This window comes from Convolutriloba macropyga, chromosome 12, assembly GCF_964194025.1.
Source record: "Convolutriloba macropyga chromosome 12, txConMacr16.3, whole genome shotgun sequence".
Lineage (NCBI taxonomy): Eukaryota > Metazoa > Xenacoelomorpha > Acoela > Convolutidae > Convolutriloba > Convolutriloba macropyga.
Window position 1 is genome coordinate 8,637,725 of NC_134479.1, and position 17,553 is coordinate 8,655,277.

A 17,553-nucleotide genomic window follows, 5' to 3' on the forward strand; every position below is an offset into this window, starting at 1 on the left:
TGTGCGCCAAGGTGATTTCGTTTTATTGGCTGAAGATAGTGAGAAACAAGGGTTTTTGCAAACTCGGTCAAGTAAAAGAAACCATTGAAGCCTCTGTCAGAGTAATTCCATCGGCACCGGTTCAAATGAAAGACGGAGTCTACATAGGCCTGTTGTGAAGCTCGCTTCAATACTACAAACTGATGAAAATGTTTTCACGAAGAAACGTAAGGCAATTTTGACGCTGAGCTTTCAGAACATGCTTTGGAAATTACATCAGCATAAAAATTGAGATAGGGAAATCACTATCATGTCATCGTAACAGTTCTAGGATTAGTTATAGTTACTATTGCAGTCATAGTCACGTGAGGTGGAGAAAATGGGGAATAAACAAAACCAACACGACAACAAACAGCAAAAGCAGCCACAGAAAACAGCATTCTTCCCATACATCAGAAAAAAATGCAAGAAATATACTAACTGGAGCAGTAAATAACGTGTTACTGTGTCTTGCGATTAAACTATTCATGGGCAGTAAATTGTTACTGTGTCTTGTATTGAAAGTTATTTTTGAGCGGTATATTGTTTGCTACTGTGTCTTGTATCTACAAGTCAATGAAGCTGCGTTTCAACTGTTACGAACCCCAGCTTCTGATACTTCAACTCATGAGTACAGAATTGAATATTAATAAGACTTTAAGTTTAAATAACTTTGCATAAACATATCTTTGATATTTATCTTTGTTTTCGTTTTGTTTTTCTATCGAAATGAACTGGTATACATCAGAGATACCGTATTGTGTCATCTGTAGCAAATCAAACCGATTCGATACTGAAAAAACTAAGATTAGCAAATATTTATGAACTCAATTGTAATGCAACGGTAAGAACATAGTGGATATACAGTTACAAAAGCGAACAAGATTGTAAGATATCTCTCACATCACGTGGCTTGAAGAGTTGAATAGAAACTTATTGACTTTTGGCCTCTTGAAAATGGCCTCTTTTTTAGATGGTATCCAAACCAGATTAAGGGCTTTCTTTTCACTTGTCTGCTAGAAAAGTTTTTTGAGACAATTTTTGAGAGCAACAAGTTGCTATGATTTGTTGGGGGCCACGTAAAATCAGATTTAAATCTACTTTAAAAGTAAAGATGATCAAAGCCTTCCAAAAGTGAGCAATTTGGGTTGTTTTGTTGTTGTTAGCTGGTGATGTTAGCTGCAGTTTATCGGGCGAACCATATGTGTTTCTTTCTTTGTAACCCTTCAGTTCAAGGAGAGATTTTTAATTTCGATATAAGGGTTTAAAGAAGCTGAATCAGTTAATTCTAGTTTCTTTAAAGATGAAAAAATTAACATCTGAGCAAAGTTCACACACTTTTTTGATGTTTTACTTGGCACCCAATTTTATGGATATAATGAGTCGGTTATTTTGTTTTGTAGTCTCTTCTGTTCAAAGAAAGGTTCTTTTCTTATTGGGACCACTAAAAGAAGAACAACTAATAAATTTGCACTTGTTAGTTTTTATCATTCAATAATTTTTTAAACCTGCACTTCAGTGCAAAGCAGTAAACTGAAACAAAAAAAATAAGTGTCTACGAAAAATTTTTCATTGGAGTGATTTTCATGATGCTAGTCTTAACAAATTTATGTACATTTTTCATATTGTTTTTGTCGACAACTTGTTCTTTGAATTCTGTTGGAAGGAGATTATGGAAAAGCAAGGCTGCTTTGGATAGACCTTTTTATGTTAGGGTCGATTTTGCAGCCAAAAATGTTAAAAACGAGTCGAAAATTTTGAAATACTTCTGCGGAGGAGCAATTATCCACAAAAAGTTTGCTCTTACTGCTGCGCATTGTCTGAATGAACTCGAATATAGTAAGTAACTGACTTCAAACCAAACATTCATCACTACCATAAATCAAAACATAGAGCCAATTCTTGATAATGAATCATTTGAGATTGGTAGTTAAAGTTATTCAACCAATGTTCTTCAAATTTTAATCTTTCGCCATTGTTCAAAATGAGAGAGAATCTCTGAACTGGTAACTGGTCGGGACGAAATTTTTATCTGATTAAATCTGTCAAGTTGATTAAAAAAATATGATTAACTTGTAAGATTAACTTAAGAACTCACAAGCTGCAAGCGTGAACACGTACGATTCTATTAACTTCGTTCCACCCAAATTTTGCTCTCATTGGTTTTTTCTTGTACTGTACCTCTATTTTTGGCCAAGGTTGAAAAATGATAAATGCATATTTGAAACAGATCACTTAGAAAAAAGCGCACTTGTTTTCTTCAACTAATTAACGGTGCTTGCTGTTTCATTGTTCTTGTTAATACCCATTCCTATCTTCATCAAAGTAATCCGAAAAAGAGAATTTGTGTTGCTTTTCGCCTAATTTACTTGATTATAATTTAAAAAGTTTTTTCCAAATAACCATAAAAAAATTAAGCGGTATTGATGTTCAAAAACAATTATCTATAATTCTAGATTAAAAAGGCAAACTTATAAGTAAAAACAAGCTATGGCAGGATGAATGAAAACTTTTGTGGTCTGAATTAAGACTTGAAAGTTTTCAAAAAATTGGAAATCATAACTCAAATCCGTTGCAGTTCACATAAATCTTTTTTCTTTTGGCATTTTTAAGAATTTATTGACAACAAAAATCTATTCAACTAAAAAGAAACGAATTAATCTTTAATTAGAAAAATTCAACCTTACAAAAACTGAAAATGAATGTCAATTTTTTTCCGCTTCCCACTGTTCTGATTACTTTGTTTCAAAGTTTCAGAGAAGTGGAAAGACGATATTATCAGGAAATAGAATTTTTTTAAAATATTGAAGAGCAATTGTTTGGACTTTTGTAACTAACTATCCATTACAATGTAAAAATAACATTTGCTCGAGTATTCATACTCTGAGCGCTACTGTTTTACCCATGTATCTTAAGCAAATGTACTAAGGTTAGGAAAATAAGCGTGCGCAAAAAGGTCCGGCAGCCTCACATTTAAATCTTGGTATATAGGTCGCAGGTTTTCCCACTTAACAGTGCCCGAATAGTAGCGACAACTGTGATTGATTCTAATCCTTTGAACTCGTTTAAAACTCCATTACTGTCGCCATTGCATTTTTTTATTCAAACATATGATGAATTTTACCCCGATCTGCAAATAATTGATCATTGGATATCAATTTTCAGCAAAACTCAACACAATTGTTGCAATTTTTCATCGTTCTCAGCCGGCAGAGTTTTCGGCTCAAATTTCCTTAATTGAAGCAGATTCATATCATGTTTTCACTTTGGGATATTTGCCACAGTAGGATATCGAATCAAACTTTCCTTATTTTTGTTTCTCGTTTACTTGAGTATAATCAAGAAATATTTTCCAAATAACAATAAAAAATGTTATAAAAGTTTGATGTTCAGAAAACGTTTTCGATAATTCGAGGGTAAAGAGGCAAATTTATAAGTAAAAACAACTACAGATATTGTGAGATATTGTAGACCACAACTACAGATAACCAGATTTTGTGCGAGAAAAAAGGACGTTTTTTCTGCATTACGTTTCCTTATTTTTCTCTAAATTTTAATTATAAACCTTAAAATTAGCCCTTCTGGAATGGGCTCCAATTGATTAAGGTATTGATATGAAGAATTTTCAGTTTTATTAACATAAAAATTGAGGTATTTTATTAAACAAATACATAGAAAAACTCTCAATGTTCACTTTTAAGTTAGTGTAGATTTTTCTCAACCTTAGTTCATACTGTCCTTGTGGTTGTAGTTATATGTATTTCGTAGTCAAAAAGAAACAAGCATCATTCAGAAACATTTGTTTTTCCTTATACTTTCTTTCTTTACTCCTTATACTCCTTTGTCTTTCTTTACACTGCTGACGTAAAACTATGCTGAAATTTGGGTTCGAAGCCAAGATCTCTTCAAAAATCTTCCCAAAATTCTTAACTGTTTTCGAAAAAGCTTACAGAAAAGAAAAACAAATTGTTTCCTTGACTATGAATATTAGAGATCTAGAATCTAGACTGATTCAATTGGAGTTGTGTGTTTCCAAAGGCAAACTTATTTTAATTTAAAAAAAACATTTGCAGCGCGGTAACTCTGACATAATTGAACAATTTTTGTTTATTTTTAACAAAGTTCAAATATTTCAATGCCGTCAGGTAAAATTAAAACTTGTCATCCATCGGTATATAGGAGGGAAGGCTAACACTCCTACAGCAGTTGTTGAGTTTTTATATTACAACGACAAAACTGAGTTATTTCATCGTCAACCTGTGCTTGCCAACATCCGAAACACCATAAATGGTAAACCTCTATACAATAAAGAGCACATCCCAAAACACGTTTCCGAATTTTAGAGAAGTAAAAACAAGTTGGGTTTGACAACAATGATCTGCACCCTTCGTGTAAATTTTTAGCGAAAGCTAATAATGGTTGTTTCACAAAACAACCAAAGATGCTGAAAAGTAGAAACAAAAAAAGAGAAAGCCAAGTTTTCCGTGAGAAGTCTGTACAAATCAGAATCTTTCATTTTTCGTTCGTTGTAAACAAGGAAGATTTGTTTATTAAACTTGAAATCGGGAATAAATGGAAAAGTTTTGTGCTTTAAAACAGGTAAAATTCCGGGAGAAATGAAACAGTCTCTTTAAAATTTGAAAATCGGTGGTTCAATATGAACTCAAGGAAAGATGAAACATTTTTGTTCTGATTTCAACCTAAATATCTCTGATGAGCACCATCAGCAGTACAAGAACATGTATAGGTCTTCTAGTTTTGATATAGAGAACGCTGAGGCAATAATCTTTTATCCTGTATTGGCGCTTTATTGATTAATATGCTCTATTATTTGAATATGTTTTCGATATTTGCTCAAACTGAATTTTTTTTATCAGAGTTAGTTAGTTATCTATTTATTTAACAATCTCTATCAGTGAATTCATTATTTATTCAATGCTAAACACTTTAATAGAAAAAAAATTATCTAACTTTTCTGTATCTTATACAACAGACGCAAATAGAGATGAACAAAAATATTCTTGAAATTTCTTTATGAGAGTTAGGCTCAATCATTATAAAACAATTTGATAGTTTTCCATTCATTGGAAAAAATCTCTAGAGAACAATTATATCACGAACCGGTTGGCAAATTTTAAGAGCAAAAAATCTTGCCCATAGAAAGCTCATACACAATCCTAATATCCAAACTGAAATTTCTACTGAGAAAAAGAGTAAGCCAGGTTGATTTTTTTAAGAAATACTTCTTTTCTTATTTCCTGTTGACGCCACTGAAGTCTTTAACACGGTGCACTCATTGGAAACCAGAACTCAGCAGGTTGTGGAAGGAATAGTAACAGACTTTTTAAAATTGTACCGTCATTCAGTAGTATTGCTTTGGCTAAATTGATAAATAAGGGTTTGTCGTGTCTTTCGCATTCTCTTAAATCCGCCAGAACAATTCCTATGCACAAACACAGATTTTTAAGACCCCTCAATTTGTCGACCCAGTAGCTTTTCGTCCTACCTAAGCAAGGCGATTGACAACAATTTGGTTACAAGAATCTTTGACTTCCTCGAAAAAAAACTCTTTTCAACTGAGCAGTTTATTTTCAGCCAAAAACTTTCATGCACACGCACGCTAAAACGTCAGTTATGAAAATCATGGGAAATTTAATATATTCACGATTTATGGGTTTTGCCTTCTTTAATGACTTTGAAAAATTGTTGGACACTATTGACCATGCAATTCTTCCCAAAAAAATATGAGGAAACGGGTTATCGAGGCAAAATGAATTAATTGATTGCTTCATTACTCTCAGAGAAAAGCAAAAAGTTGTCCATGGATCGGAACAGTAAAAAATCGTAGATTAAAATAAACATTCGCTGAGGTTCACTTTAAGGTCCCTTACAATTTCTTCTGTGCATCGACGAATTGCCTCAGGATTTTTCCAAACAATTCAAAAATAATTTTTTTTGCTGATGATACGACAGTTTTAACATCAAGTAAGAATATGCAAACTGGGAAAGCCCTCAACATTGCTTTCAAACAAATCTAAAAATGCTGTGGAGAAACAAAATTGTGATTAACAGTAAATACTGGAAAACGATATTCTTTAGCAGAAAGTCACAGATGCCAGAGGCTTAGCTTCCAAGTAAAGTGCTTGAGGAAGTAGTTCCGTTCAAATATCTGGGAGTATGCATTGATATGCGTCTCAATTTCTTTCTCCGTCTTAAACATGGTTGCAAGAAATAAGGAAAGTGTCGTTTACGTTGTTTCCAGTTGAAAACTTCTTCCGAAAGCCTTCCTAATTTAAATATATGTCAGCTGAGCGAATTAAATATTCTCGTATGGCATTTCAGCTTATGATTCTGCATCAAAAACTAAACGGAACTCTATTTAGTGTCGACAAAAACAATTTTTTCAAGAAGAGAGGATACCTTGTATGCTATCTTTTCGATATACTACGTGCTCTCAATATTTTATTTGTCTTTTGATACTTTTATTGAGCAGGTCATTCCTGGATCAGATTGCAAGAAACTTCTCCTTTGGTTTTTCTGCAAGTTGCCATTAAAAAGCCGCCAGTCACACCGTCCTTTGTTAGGTCGCTCGTTCTTATACCAAAATCGAAAAAACAGAGCCAGAAGAGGTCTTTTATGTTTTCGGCTGCAACAATGTTTAACTACCTTGTCATTGAAAACCTTTTAACCAAAATTCTTGGCCAAAAAACGAAGTTTTTCAATTCGAAGAGATCTAAGAATTTTTTTATTTGCACAATTAAGAAGATTGTGGAGTGTTGTTGTTATGTATTGCACGTTTTTGCGGACTTAACGGGCACCACTTGAAGAGTCGTGTAACTCGTGTCCTAGGTGGTGAAATGAATTAATGTTTGGTAATGAGTGTCCTATAGAGCCATAGAGCCAATAAAGTTTTCTAATCAATAGAAAAGAAAAATCAGATTTAAATATTTATCAATTCAGTATCCTTCAGGAGTTTTCTGGTTGATGGCAACATATGTTTACATATGTTTAGCTCAAAATTTCTTGAAGCCCTCTATGTTTTCAATATTATTTCTCTTATTTACTTTAAAGAATTAGGGATTTTGTTGAAAATAAATTCCCAGTTTTACAATACTTGTCACCATGAGATAATTGGAACTATAACACCAAAAAGAAATTGCCTGTGAAGGTTGCAATAAATTTGATATCTTTTTGAACTATTATCGCGGTTCAACGCTAACTTTTCATGCGTTGACATTAAAATATATAATCATCAATTCATCTGAGTTTTATTCGGTTGATAATGTACAGAACTCACCTGCAAGATGTCTTGTTAAGTAAAAAAATATATAAAACAAAATACCAGTTATCAGTACAAACATCAGAAAAATGTCGAGATCGCTTTCAATTCATTTTTTTAGAGACATCCATTCACTTGATTTTTTAAAAAAACTATATCGGAATGCTTTTCTGATAGTTTGACATTGTCTGCTTAAAATTCAAAAAGAAACAGTTGAACCGATTTTTCGAAGAGAAAACTTAGACATAATCTTTTGCGTATACATTGAAATCTCGGATCTTTTCTGCTAGCGCCCCCCCCTCCCCCCGCTTATTTAGGCACCCCCATTTATAAATGTTTAAACATACTGTTAAAGCTAAGTAATCTTATACGTGAACATATACGAACAATATGCATTTACTAAAAGCTAGCACAGCTAAGGTTTGAAAGTATTACGGATGCAACCAAAATTTGTTGCATATAACGTAAGCATCAATAAAAATTTCTGTATTAGATCGTTTTTGGTGTTATCGGCTACAATAAGGGCTTGAATTTTTAAAAAAATTTTAAGGAAACTATTCTAAAAGTGCCTTCAATCTACCTAAAGACTCTTGTTTAAATGAAATGCAAATGTCGCTCTTAAAATTCGCGAAAACTTAGATTTTGGGGGTTGCAAATTTAACGGCTATATAAAGCTGGGGGGGGGGCGCTAGCAGAAAAGATCCGAAATCTCTTCACCTCTTAATTTTTTCTTCCTCTAAAGGAATCTCTTCCCGCCTATTAGAAATTTGATTCAATTGATATAAGTTACGGAAATGTGAAACAAACTTAGAATGTCTGCTTTTAATGCCTCTGAGAGTGTCAACTAACGGAAGTGATAATGCAGGAACATCTTAAAATGAGTATGACATATCAAGATCATGGTATCCGGGAAACTAGCTGACGTGAATATTAGCCGAAAAAGTCTAAATTTGGCATTGTAGCAGAGATAATTGCATGAGATAATTGCAGTAAGCAAACATAAGTGGGACGCGCAATTATCTAACTCGCTTACACATGAAAATAATGCATTTGACCAAGCCTCGCTGGCCACGGCCATGCCTCAGCGGCCTATGGGACTTGATATGAATCTATCACAACCGAGCAAAATATCGCGGCCGTTCTCAAATCTGATTGGTTAAAATCTCCTTTTTGGCTAATATTCCTTTCGGCTCAATTTTCTTAATCCTAGCACCCATAATCATATAAAAGAGATAAGTGAGTTCAAAGTCCAACACTTTCTCCTCTTCAACTTTTTTCCATTTTCAATCTTTATTTAAATCCTCCGAGACTTTTGCAGAAAAGTGGAATAAACTGTCTGTTAGTTAATAGATAATTTTTTATTTTCAGAGCAGAATTATGCGTTTCCCGTGTTCAGGAATTTTGTTTTTCATTTGAAAGAATTTTGTTTTTCATTTGAAACGACACTCCTACAAAAAGATTGTCGTTTTTTCGTCGTTGTCCTCAACATGTTCGAGACGTACGTTGAAAAATTCTTTGCTACGACCAATCTTGATGCGGTTTAGTTAGAATCATTTCACACATTTTTTCCATTATTTTTAGAGGTGTCCGAAATCAGTGTCTCTATTGGAAACTTCTCAGCCAAGCCCATCGAAATTCAACTGAAAATCTCAGCCGAAGCACGAGAACACGAAGACTATGAAGATAGCACGTCATATAATGACATTGCAGTTCTTAAACTGTCGAAAGAAGTTTCCTCAGATCGAGTTTTGCCGATTTGTACCAAAGATACCCAGGCAGAATATTTTGCTGTCTGTGGAATGGGACAGATTAACAATGCAAGAGAGTACCCAGATGTTTTACAAGAGGTCGTATTGGTCGAAAAAAGGCAGCTGTCTCTCTTTTTATTTCTCTTTTCTGAGCACAAAGGTTCTTAATCCGGTCGAGGTTTTCCTTTGTCCTCGTTTATGCCCATGTTGAACGGATCTTACACAAAAGGGTCAAAATGTTGTTCAAAATGACCGTTTTTGAGCGTTTTTGACCCGCATAATTAGGAAATGATCGTTTTTGATTGTTTTTTGATAGTTTTTGATCGGTACATTTAGAAAAAGAAAGTTTCTGACCGTTCTTGCAGGTAACTGTCATTTTTGGACGTTTTTTTACGATAATGTTGTTTCGGGTAGTTTCCTTAGGAAACTACTGTTTTTGCACGTTTTTGACAATTTTTATGTTTGATTTCAACGCACACAGAGCTCAGCGCTCAAAAAACCGTAGCGCATTACTTAACGCCGGCTGAAAGAATATTGCAATAAAAAAGTAAGAATAGTGGTGATTGCGTTGAGAGCGGAGAAAATTATTCACCGCTATGAATCACATTTCGTAAAAAAAATCACTACTATAAATTCCAAATATCTCCACCGAAGAATATTTTGCAAAGATGTAAGAATAGTGGTGAATACGTTCAGAAACCGCAAATTTACACCGCTAATGTAAGTCAATTTTCTATCAACTAAAATCTTAATCAAACTATGAAAGATTTGAGATGAAGGCGTTGAAAATCTTAAGTTGCTTTTTTTCCTCAATAATTTTTAGCAATTATTAGATAGATGGAAGTCTCTTAACTTTATAAGGAGTTGTTTAGAAAAACAGTTGCTCTAGCTGCTTTATGAAAAAAATTTCTTAGATTTCAAATTTCGCGCTCAAGAAATTTGGTCGTCTTAAAACAACGTTCAATAGTGGTTATTCTCTTATATCGGTTTTTAAAAAGCCCTAAAGTGGCCATTCCCTAAAAAAGCACTCAAAAACTCTCAAAAACGGTCTTCTATCAAGGACGGAATTTTTCTAGTTTTCGATAACGCCCAAAAATGACCATCTTTCTAAGAAACGCTCCTAAAAACGACCACTTCCTATGTCAAAAAATTGGTCAAAAACGCTCAAATAGGTCAAAAAACATCTGAGCTTTATCCGTTTTCCCTAAAAATAACGATTTAAAAATATCATTTCTTATATTTTGTTAACAAAATTATAAATGAAGTGACACCTTTTAAACAATTTTTTGCGCCCAACAAATAAACCAATTAAACAGAAAGCATATGAAAAGGTGCAATGTATTAATCTATCTGAGTGAATAAGCTAATTAATATCATGTCTAAGTTATAACATAGCAAAGACACAAATTGAACATTGTAGGCTCGGTAATGTGCTTTCGCACATAAAGTTCCGCCCCGCTCATCTACGTTTTTCAATTAATTGTCTACCAATTGAGTAAGAGATAAAAAATTATTATATCGTTCAACAAACCATTAAATGAGTAAAAACGATATACCTCAGAGGGCTGATGATACCTGTCATGTAAGTGACCACCAGAAAAAAAAACAAGGACAAAAATCAAATATTTACAAATATTAGTTACGAGCAAAACTCGCTGTCAAATTTTGAATACAACTAGATACCAAATCAAAATGGCCTCAGATAAAACTTATACAAAAAAAATTAAAACCTTTGTTTCATTAGGAAAGATTGTGGTACTTTTCACTTTTCTTCAATGCGACTTGATAACACGTTTTTAAGCACAGAGCAAAAAGTCAAAGTTTATAAAAAACATTGCCATTTTTTTAAAAATTTTTATTTCAAACATAAAGTATCAACAGAAATCATTGAGAGTTTCATTTATACCTCCATAGAAAGCGATTGAGACTTTTCAGTGTCCAAGATATTTCCCTCGACTAATTCAAAATTTAGTCAAAAATGAAGTCAAATTCAGGCAAAATAAAAAAAACCCGGATTTTGCACAAAAACGGTGTTCTGGCCATTTAAATATTAAGCAGTTCACTACGAACATTATTTTTTTTGATTGATTCTTTTCAAATGGGATCAGAACCGACAACGTTTGCAGTACTATGAAAAGAAAACAAAAATAAAAAAATGGGCAAATATGCAAGAATCACGAATATTATATGAAAACTCGTAGTACCAAGAACAAACAACGTTTGATGGAAATAAAAGAGTTATGAAGGGCGGATTTTAATTCAATAGACAATGGACGCATTTTGTCTGTAGAGAAACTAAGCTACAACCTAACAGAAATAAGATTGGCAAAGCTCAAAATTTCATTGTCCTTTTGTAAAAACAACTTTTTTTCAAAAACTAAATAAACATAAGCTTTCAACTAAAAGAATAGACAGTTTATCTTGCAGCGGCATAGAAAACTAATTAAGCCTCTTATTATTGAGTCTAAGCCATAAGACTATAGAATAACAATAAATTCAAGCAGAGCTAAAAAATTTCACAAACAAAATTAGGAAACCACAGTGTTGAAGCAACTTAAATTATGAGATATTAAACCAGAGAAATTTGAATCTTCACGGCGGTCTCCATTGAACATAAAAAAGTCTTTTAGTCAAATGACTTTCTCAAATTGACAACAAAAACCTCAAATATTGAAAAGTTTCTAAAACTCACAAATTTCTAAAAGAAATTTACTAAGCCCTAAAGAAACCAATCAAAACGTTTAACGAGCAAGGAAATTATTGATTGGTTCAACAAAAATTAACAAGATCTCTCAATAATGAAGCTAAGTTTTGAAAAAGATACGATATTGTAAAATTCGAAAGAGTTTCGTAGACCACCAGAACAAAAGGGAAAAGTTGAAGACTACTTTTATCCTTTTTTTGAAAAAAAAGTATTTGAAAGTCATTAAATCCATTAGCTAATTAGCTATATACCAATATTAGTTGTTCAGTACACTTATATTTCTATAGGCGGCCTTTGAGACCATTTCTTGACCGATATATGGCATACGACAACAAAAAAATAATCCAAATACAGGGCAAACTTAAAAAAAAAGTTAACAAATTCTGCAAGAGAACGGAGTCGCAACCCTTAATAAAATGAGTTATAAAAGCAGTGAAAAAATCAAATTGCGTAATTGTTGCCATTTTTTCAATTTTGATGTTTCAGTGATGTGAAAATTAACCAAAGAATAAGAAAAGAACAGAAATAATGGGCAATTTTGCACAAAAATCACAAAACTTTATATGAAAAGCCATAGGAACAAAACCAAGAAGCCGCTACTTATGAACAACCGCCACATACAAAAATTTGTGTCTTATATGAAAAAATTGTGACTTGTTTTTAATGAGAATAAATTGAAGATGAAAGAAATGAGATAAAAAAATTAACAACTTCAAAAAACCACTACAATTTTCTTAAAAAATTATATTCGATGTCATAAGAGACATTAGATAACAATCGAATACTTTGTCAAGGTTAAATTAAACCTCTTGAAGAAACCATCTGGATATTTGATCAGTGAAACTTAGCAATGCGACTGAAAAACAATAACAAATAAAGGCAAATCACAAGAATTCACTTAAGATTTACCAAAACTCCTCGTCAAAACCATAAAATCCAGTAAGTTTTCTCTGAATACAACCAATATGCCCATTCGGCCTCAATTTTACGTAATTGTGAACTATCAATAATTGAGCCTCAATTTAAAACTTTTGTCAATAATAAACATAAGAAAAACAATAAAAATTATTTTGAAAAACAAGCAAAATAATTTGAAAAAAGCAGCGCCCAAATATAAATTTCTGATTGTAAGAATCCATGATAACATCAAACCTATCCCTGAAAACCTCGCGCCCAAAAAACCACGCAGTTGTTCCAAACCGTTGTTGTTTGGATCGCTCGGTAAGTTAAACGTTTAAAAAAAACGATAATGATTTTTGTTTAATTATTGAGTTAAATTTGCAAAAAACGTATAAATTTTATTTTGAAGACCTTTATAGGCCGCCTAATTTCGACTAGCGATCTTTTGGAGTTTACGGAGTCTGTGTCAGTGGTTTCTAATTCTCTACGTCTCCAAAATTTTTAGCCAAAAAAACTTCAACTAAACAATTTAGCAACGCTCTTCTATCTTAAACGAAAACAATAACACTCTATCTTTAAAAATTATAACATTAGTTAAGTTTCCAATTATATTAGCAAAATTGAGCCGAATTTTCGCGAAAAATACGGAAAATGTGAATAAAAGTGTCGAAGATTCACAAAACTTTAAAACTCAATAACTCCTTGTAAAAAACCAAATTTGAAAAAATCTTTTTGTTTCCATAGCCCAGGATGTACGTGCTTTCTAATGATACCGCTCACAACTCTCTACGATTAGTATATCGTTCGGCCAACATTGTCTGAACAAAAAAACAGTATATAGTTGAGTACATAGTTCCTCCCTCCCCACTAAAGTGGGGGCGGAACAAAAATGTGGGGAAATTTTTTCGTGATGGAACATACCTGTAGTACAGATGAATACGACAGTTCAAACTAACGCTTCTGTTAAATATCCACTTTCACTACCTCTCATATGTCGCTCAAGGGGGAACAATTATAAGCAAAGGCGTTACGACCTTGTCATTAGTATCACGTCCTTGCCACAAAACTGTCAGTTTCTTTTGTTAATCGTTTTTTGGCACAAGCGTGAAAATCACGATTTAGACCAAATAATTTTGAAACCAAATTTTTATGTAACTACAAGCCGGTTGCGTTATGCTGTAATTCATCAAGAGGTCTGTATCTAACATCACTTTGTCCTTATCTGCCCTCACCTTTTTTCACCTAGAGCAAGAAAGGCATGTGATCGTACTCAACTCGGGAAACATACTACCAATACTGCCGATTTATATTTATTTAGCATCATTGAACGCATTTGTTCAATGTTTTTCAATTAAGCGATTCAATGTATCAGAGCATTAGCTTTTGAAGATTTGATAGAAAAACATCAATTCTTCCTTTGAAATTACGGAAACGTTGCCTTTGTTCGACTTGCTCTTTCGCTTAGTTCAGAAATAGTTGTCCAGGAGTTGACATCAAATATTCAGTAAAAGGTCCATGATTGTTTAAAAAGGGTCGTACTAATTTGTGGGATACCTAAAGGAGCCTTTTAAGGGCCATTAAAATGTTTACTTGTGTCAACGTTTTCGAAAAAACCATTTTGCAAACAATTGCGATAAATTAGCAATGTTATACTCTAAGAACAAGTAAGCATAGATAAAGTTATTGGCTGAGGATATTACAAACAAAACAGAGCAGTATATGAATCAAAAAAATTATATCTTTAAAAATACGTTTTAAGTTAAACATTAAATCAAAGAGAATTTGAGTGAGCGGTATTCAAAAATGGTAAACAGGGAAATCATCTCTTTTTAAAAGTCAATGCTTGGAGACAGCCTTTAAGTTCAGAGATAATTTGGTGTATTTGTTGATAAACAATTAACAAACCAATGTAATCTGCTTAATTCGTCAACAAAGCCTCTAAAATCAAGAGAAAAAGTGCGCTGTTCAATTGGGAAATTAGTATTTTTCCCGGAATTTCGGCGTCCTCTTCTATTGACAGAAATGACAAACCAATAAAATCGTTTTTTACAAAAATTAATACCATTCTGCTTGAAATTTTCTGATTGATACCATTTTTCAGCAGAACCAAAAGTAACCGATCGTGTTTTTTTGTTGTTTTTCTTCAACTTGCTCTTTTGCTTAATTCAGAAATCGCTGTCCAGGAGTTGACACCAAAAATATCTAGTAAAAGTCCACGACTGGGTAGAAAGGGCCGTTCTAATTTGCGGGGTACCTTAAGGAGTTTTTTTATAGGCCATTAAAAATGTTTACTCGTTTTCGAAAAGACAATTGCAACAATAGCTATAATTTAGCAATATTGTATTTCAAAAGTAATTAAGCATATACAGTCATTGGCTGAGGATATTATAAAAAACAGAGCAGTATATGAAACGAAATATGTTAAACCTTCATACATACCATTTAAGTTAAATTTTAAATAAGAAAAAAATTGAGTGATTTGTTTTCAAAAATGGTAAACAATGAAATGGTTTCTTCTTAAAAGTCAGTGCCTGGAGACAACCATTAAGTGCAGAGGTATTCAAGTGTATTGGTTGATAAAGATTCAACACACCAAAGTGATCTATACAGATTTATTGGTAATATGGCACTCATGAGCAGAAACTCATGCGTGGTTCGTCATCAAAAGTCACTAGAATCGAGAAAAAATTTTCTGGTTGATTCCATTTCTTTCAGCAGAACCAAAAAGTAACCAAAATTATGTTAAATAAGAATTTCAATATCTTATTGCAGACAAGTGACCGCTCTATTAAAAGTTTCACAATAAAAGATAAAATTCCAATCAATTAAACCATCGTACCAATACCCTCTTTATTTTCAAAATGCAAATCAAAACGAAGTAACGGTTCAATTTTAGGCATGTTTTTTCGGAAATATAAACCTCCAAACTTACCCTGAAAAGAGAAAGAGAAGTAAAATCAAACGAAAAGTAACAGAAGAAAAGATAAAATGGCGCAAACTGTTTCCAAAGTGCACAAAGGCAGCAGGATTCAAATACAATTTTTAATTTTTTCTTTGAAGAATACTGAAGATAAAGGTAGTCAGTTAATGTTCAATTATCCTGTTTCAGGCTTATTATTTTAATCAGTTGGTTCATTTTTATATAAAAATTTCAGAAAAAAACAAATTCAGTAATCAATATGCTTTTCCGCAAAAAGTAATTTTATCAAATAATTTCGCAGAGTTGCTTCTATGGTATCTCGTTAGTGGTAATCGTTGTCGAGTTTTGCTAACTTATTGCACATTTTGTAAATTGGAACTAGATCAGCAGCCTCTGACATAGCTGAGTAAAATTTGTGTGTCTCTTTTTTTGTCTTCCAAATTTTGCTTCAATTAAATGTCGAATTCACGACCGAATTCCGGAAAATTAATGGACCTCGTGGGAGACTGTTGATTGTTTGATGATTAAGCGATCCAGATACATGCCACTTCTCGAGTTTCAACTCAGATATCCAGGTGTGCGCTACCTCCTTTTCAAGGTTTGACAATGTTGGACATGATACTTGCACTGGCGATTCTGGCAATCCACTATACGCTCTGGGTACGAATGTTGTGGAGCCAACATGTCTGTATGGACTCGTAAGTTATGGATCAATGGGATGTTCTGCTGCAAAATCAGTCATCTACACACGAGTATCAGTTTACACTGATTGGATTGAGAAAACAATCAAAGAGTTTGAGGATAAAGAAACTGAAAATTGAAGTCTGAATTAGGATCTCTTCTGTGTCAACCCCCCCCCCAACCTCCCATCTGCACCAGCTTATTGTAGAAGGGGGGGTAGAAGAACGAAAAGATCCCAGTACGAGATGATCAAGAACTTTCAGAAGGTCAAGAAAATGTTGACCGTGTACGAGCTGATTGTTTTCCTCTAGCCTGTGAGTCTAGCTGTTTGAACTATCGAGCGTTCTCACATTGAGATTGTTTTGCGCAACATAAGATGAGATAGAGCTATCCAGCACAATTTTGGATGGGTGGGCTCCGGAAAAAATGGGGTATTTCACAGTGGCAGAAGTTCAGAAAACCTTGACCCCTCGTGAACGAGCTAATTGTTTTCCTTTATCATGTTTACTTAAACCATCGATAGTTTTCACACTGAGATTGGTTTGCGCGACATAAGATGAGATAGAGCTATCCAGCACAATTTATGTACAATATTGAAAGAGCGTCAGGAAATTAATTATAAAGAATCGGAATCTAAGAGGGCCCAGACATAGTGTCAAGTCAATTTCAGTACTGAGCAATTGTTATTTCAAGTCTCATTTCATTACTGATTGACAGCTTTTAAACTTGGCAGTCTAAATGTAAATCTTGGTCAGGACATATCCGGTTCAAATCCAAGTCTTGGCCAAGACTTGGCAGTCTGAATCCAATTCTATATAGTCCAAAAAAGATCTGGAAAACGTGAAAAAAACCAACAAGTTGTCCGGAAAACGCAAAAATAGCCAACAACTTGTCCAAAATAGGTCCAGAAAAGCTTTGAAACAGTGAAAAACATGTTGTATCAGGACTGGTAGTTGATGAAGTTGAATCGAGCTAGCAATTCGTACAGTGTTACGTTTCAAATGCAGGACAGACCTGCTTGCACTAAATTTTGACTTCTACACTGCTGAAACTACTCAATCGAAACTGTCAGAGGGTTGCATGGGCTCTTACACCAGTTGGTATTGTGGAACCGTTCTTGCCCAAAAATATTGCAAGTTTCATTATTATGCCCAAAGGCGCCATTTCTGTCTGTAGTCACATTTGAAAAAAAAATTGGACGAGTAGGGCTCCGGTAAAATGGAAAATTTCACAGTGGTCTTTTTTCTGATTTTTCTTTTAAAAGAAATGACAGAGGAAAGATCAGGATCTGAAATATGCATAA

General features: G+C 33.5%; 2 protein-coding genes across 2 annotated transcripts in view; one reads left to right on the forward strand and one right to left on the reverse strand.

Annotated features, from left to right (window-relative positions):
• The window catches only part of LOC142351147 (uncharacterized), a 297,047-nt gene that overhangs the window by 176,150 nt on the left and 103,344 nt on the right, over window positions 1-17,553 (reverse strand). The window lies entirely within an intron of this gene.
• Window positions 1,538-16,390, forward strand: LOC142350969 (chymotrypsin-2-like). Its single transcript, XM_075402997.1, has 3 exons — window positions 1,538-1,857; window positions 8,879-9,164; window positions 16,099-16,390. Exons 1-3 carry the CDS (start codon window positions 1,605-1,607, stop codon window positions 16,388-16,390), a joined length of 831 nt encoding a protein of 276 aa, XP_075259112.1. The 5' UTR covers window positions 1,538-1,604.

Excerpts from the sequence above, each read along its gene's own strand:
- LOC142350969 (XM_075402997.1), top strand. The coding sequence starts at position 1,605 with ATGATGCTAGTCTTAACAAATTTATGTACATTTTTCATATTGTTTTTG. Across the intron at positions 1,858-8,878 it reads TCTGAATGAACTCGAATATA|AGGTGTCCGAAATCAGTGTC; the intron begins GTAAGTAACTGA and ends CATTATTTTTAG. Across the intron at positions 9,165-16,098 it reads GTCGTATTGGTCGAAAAAAG|CGATCCAGATACATGCCACT; the intron begins GCAGCTGTCTCT and ends TTGATGATTAAG.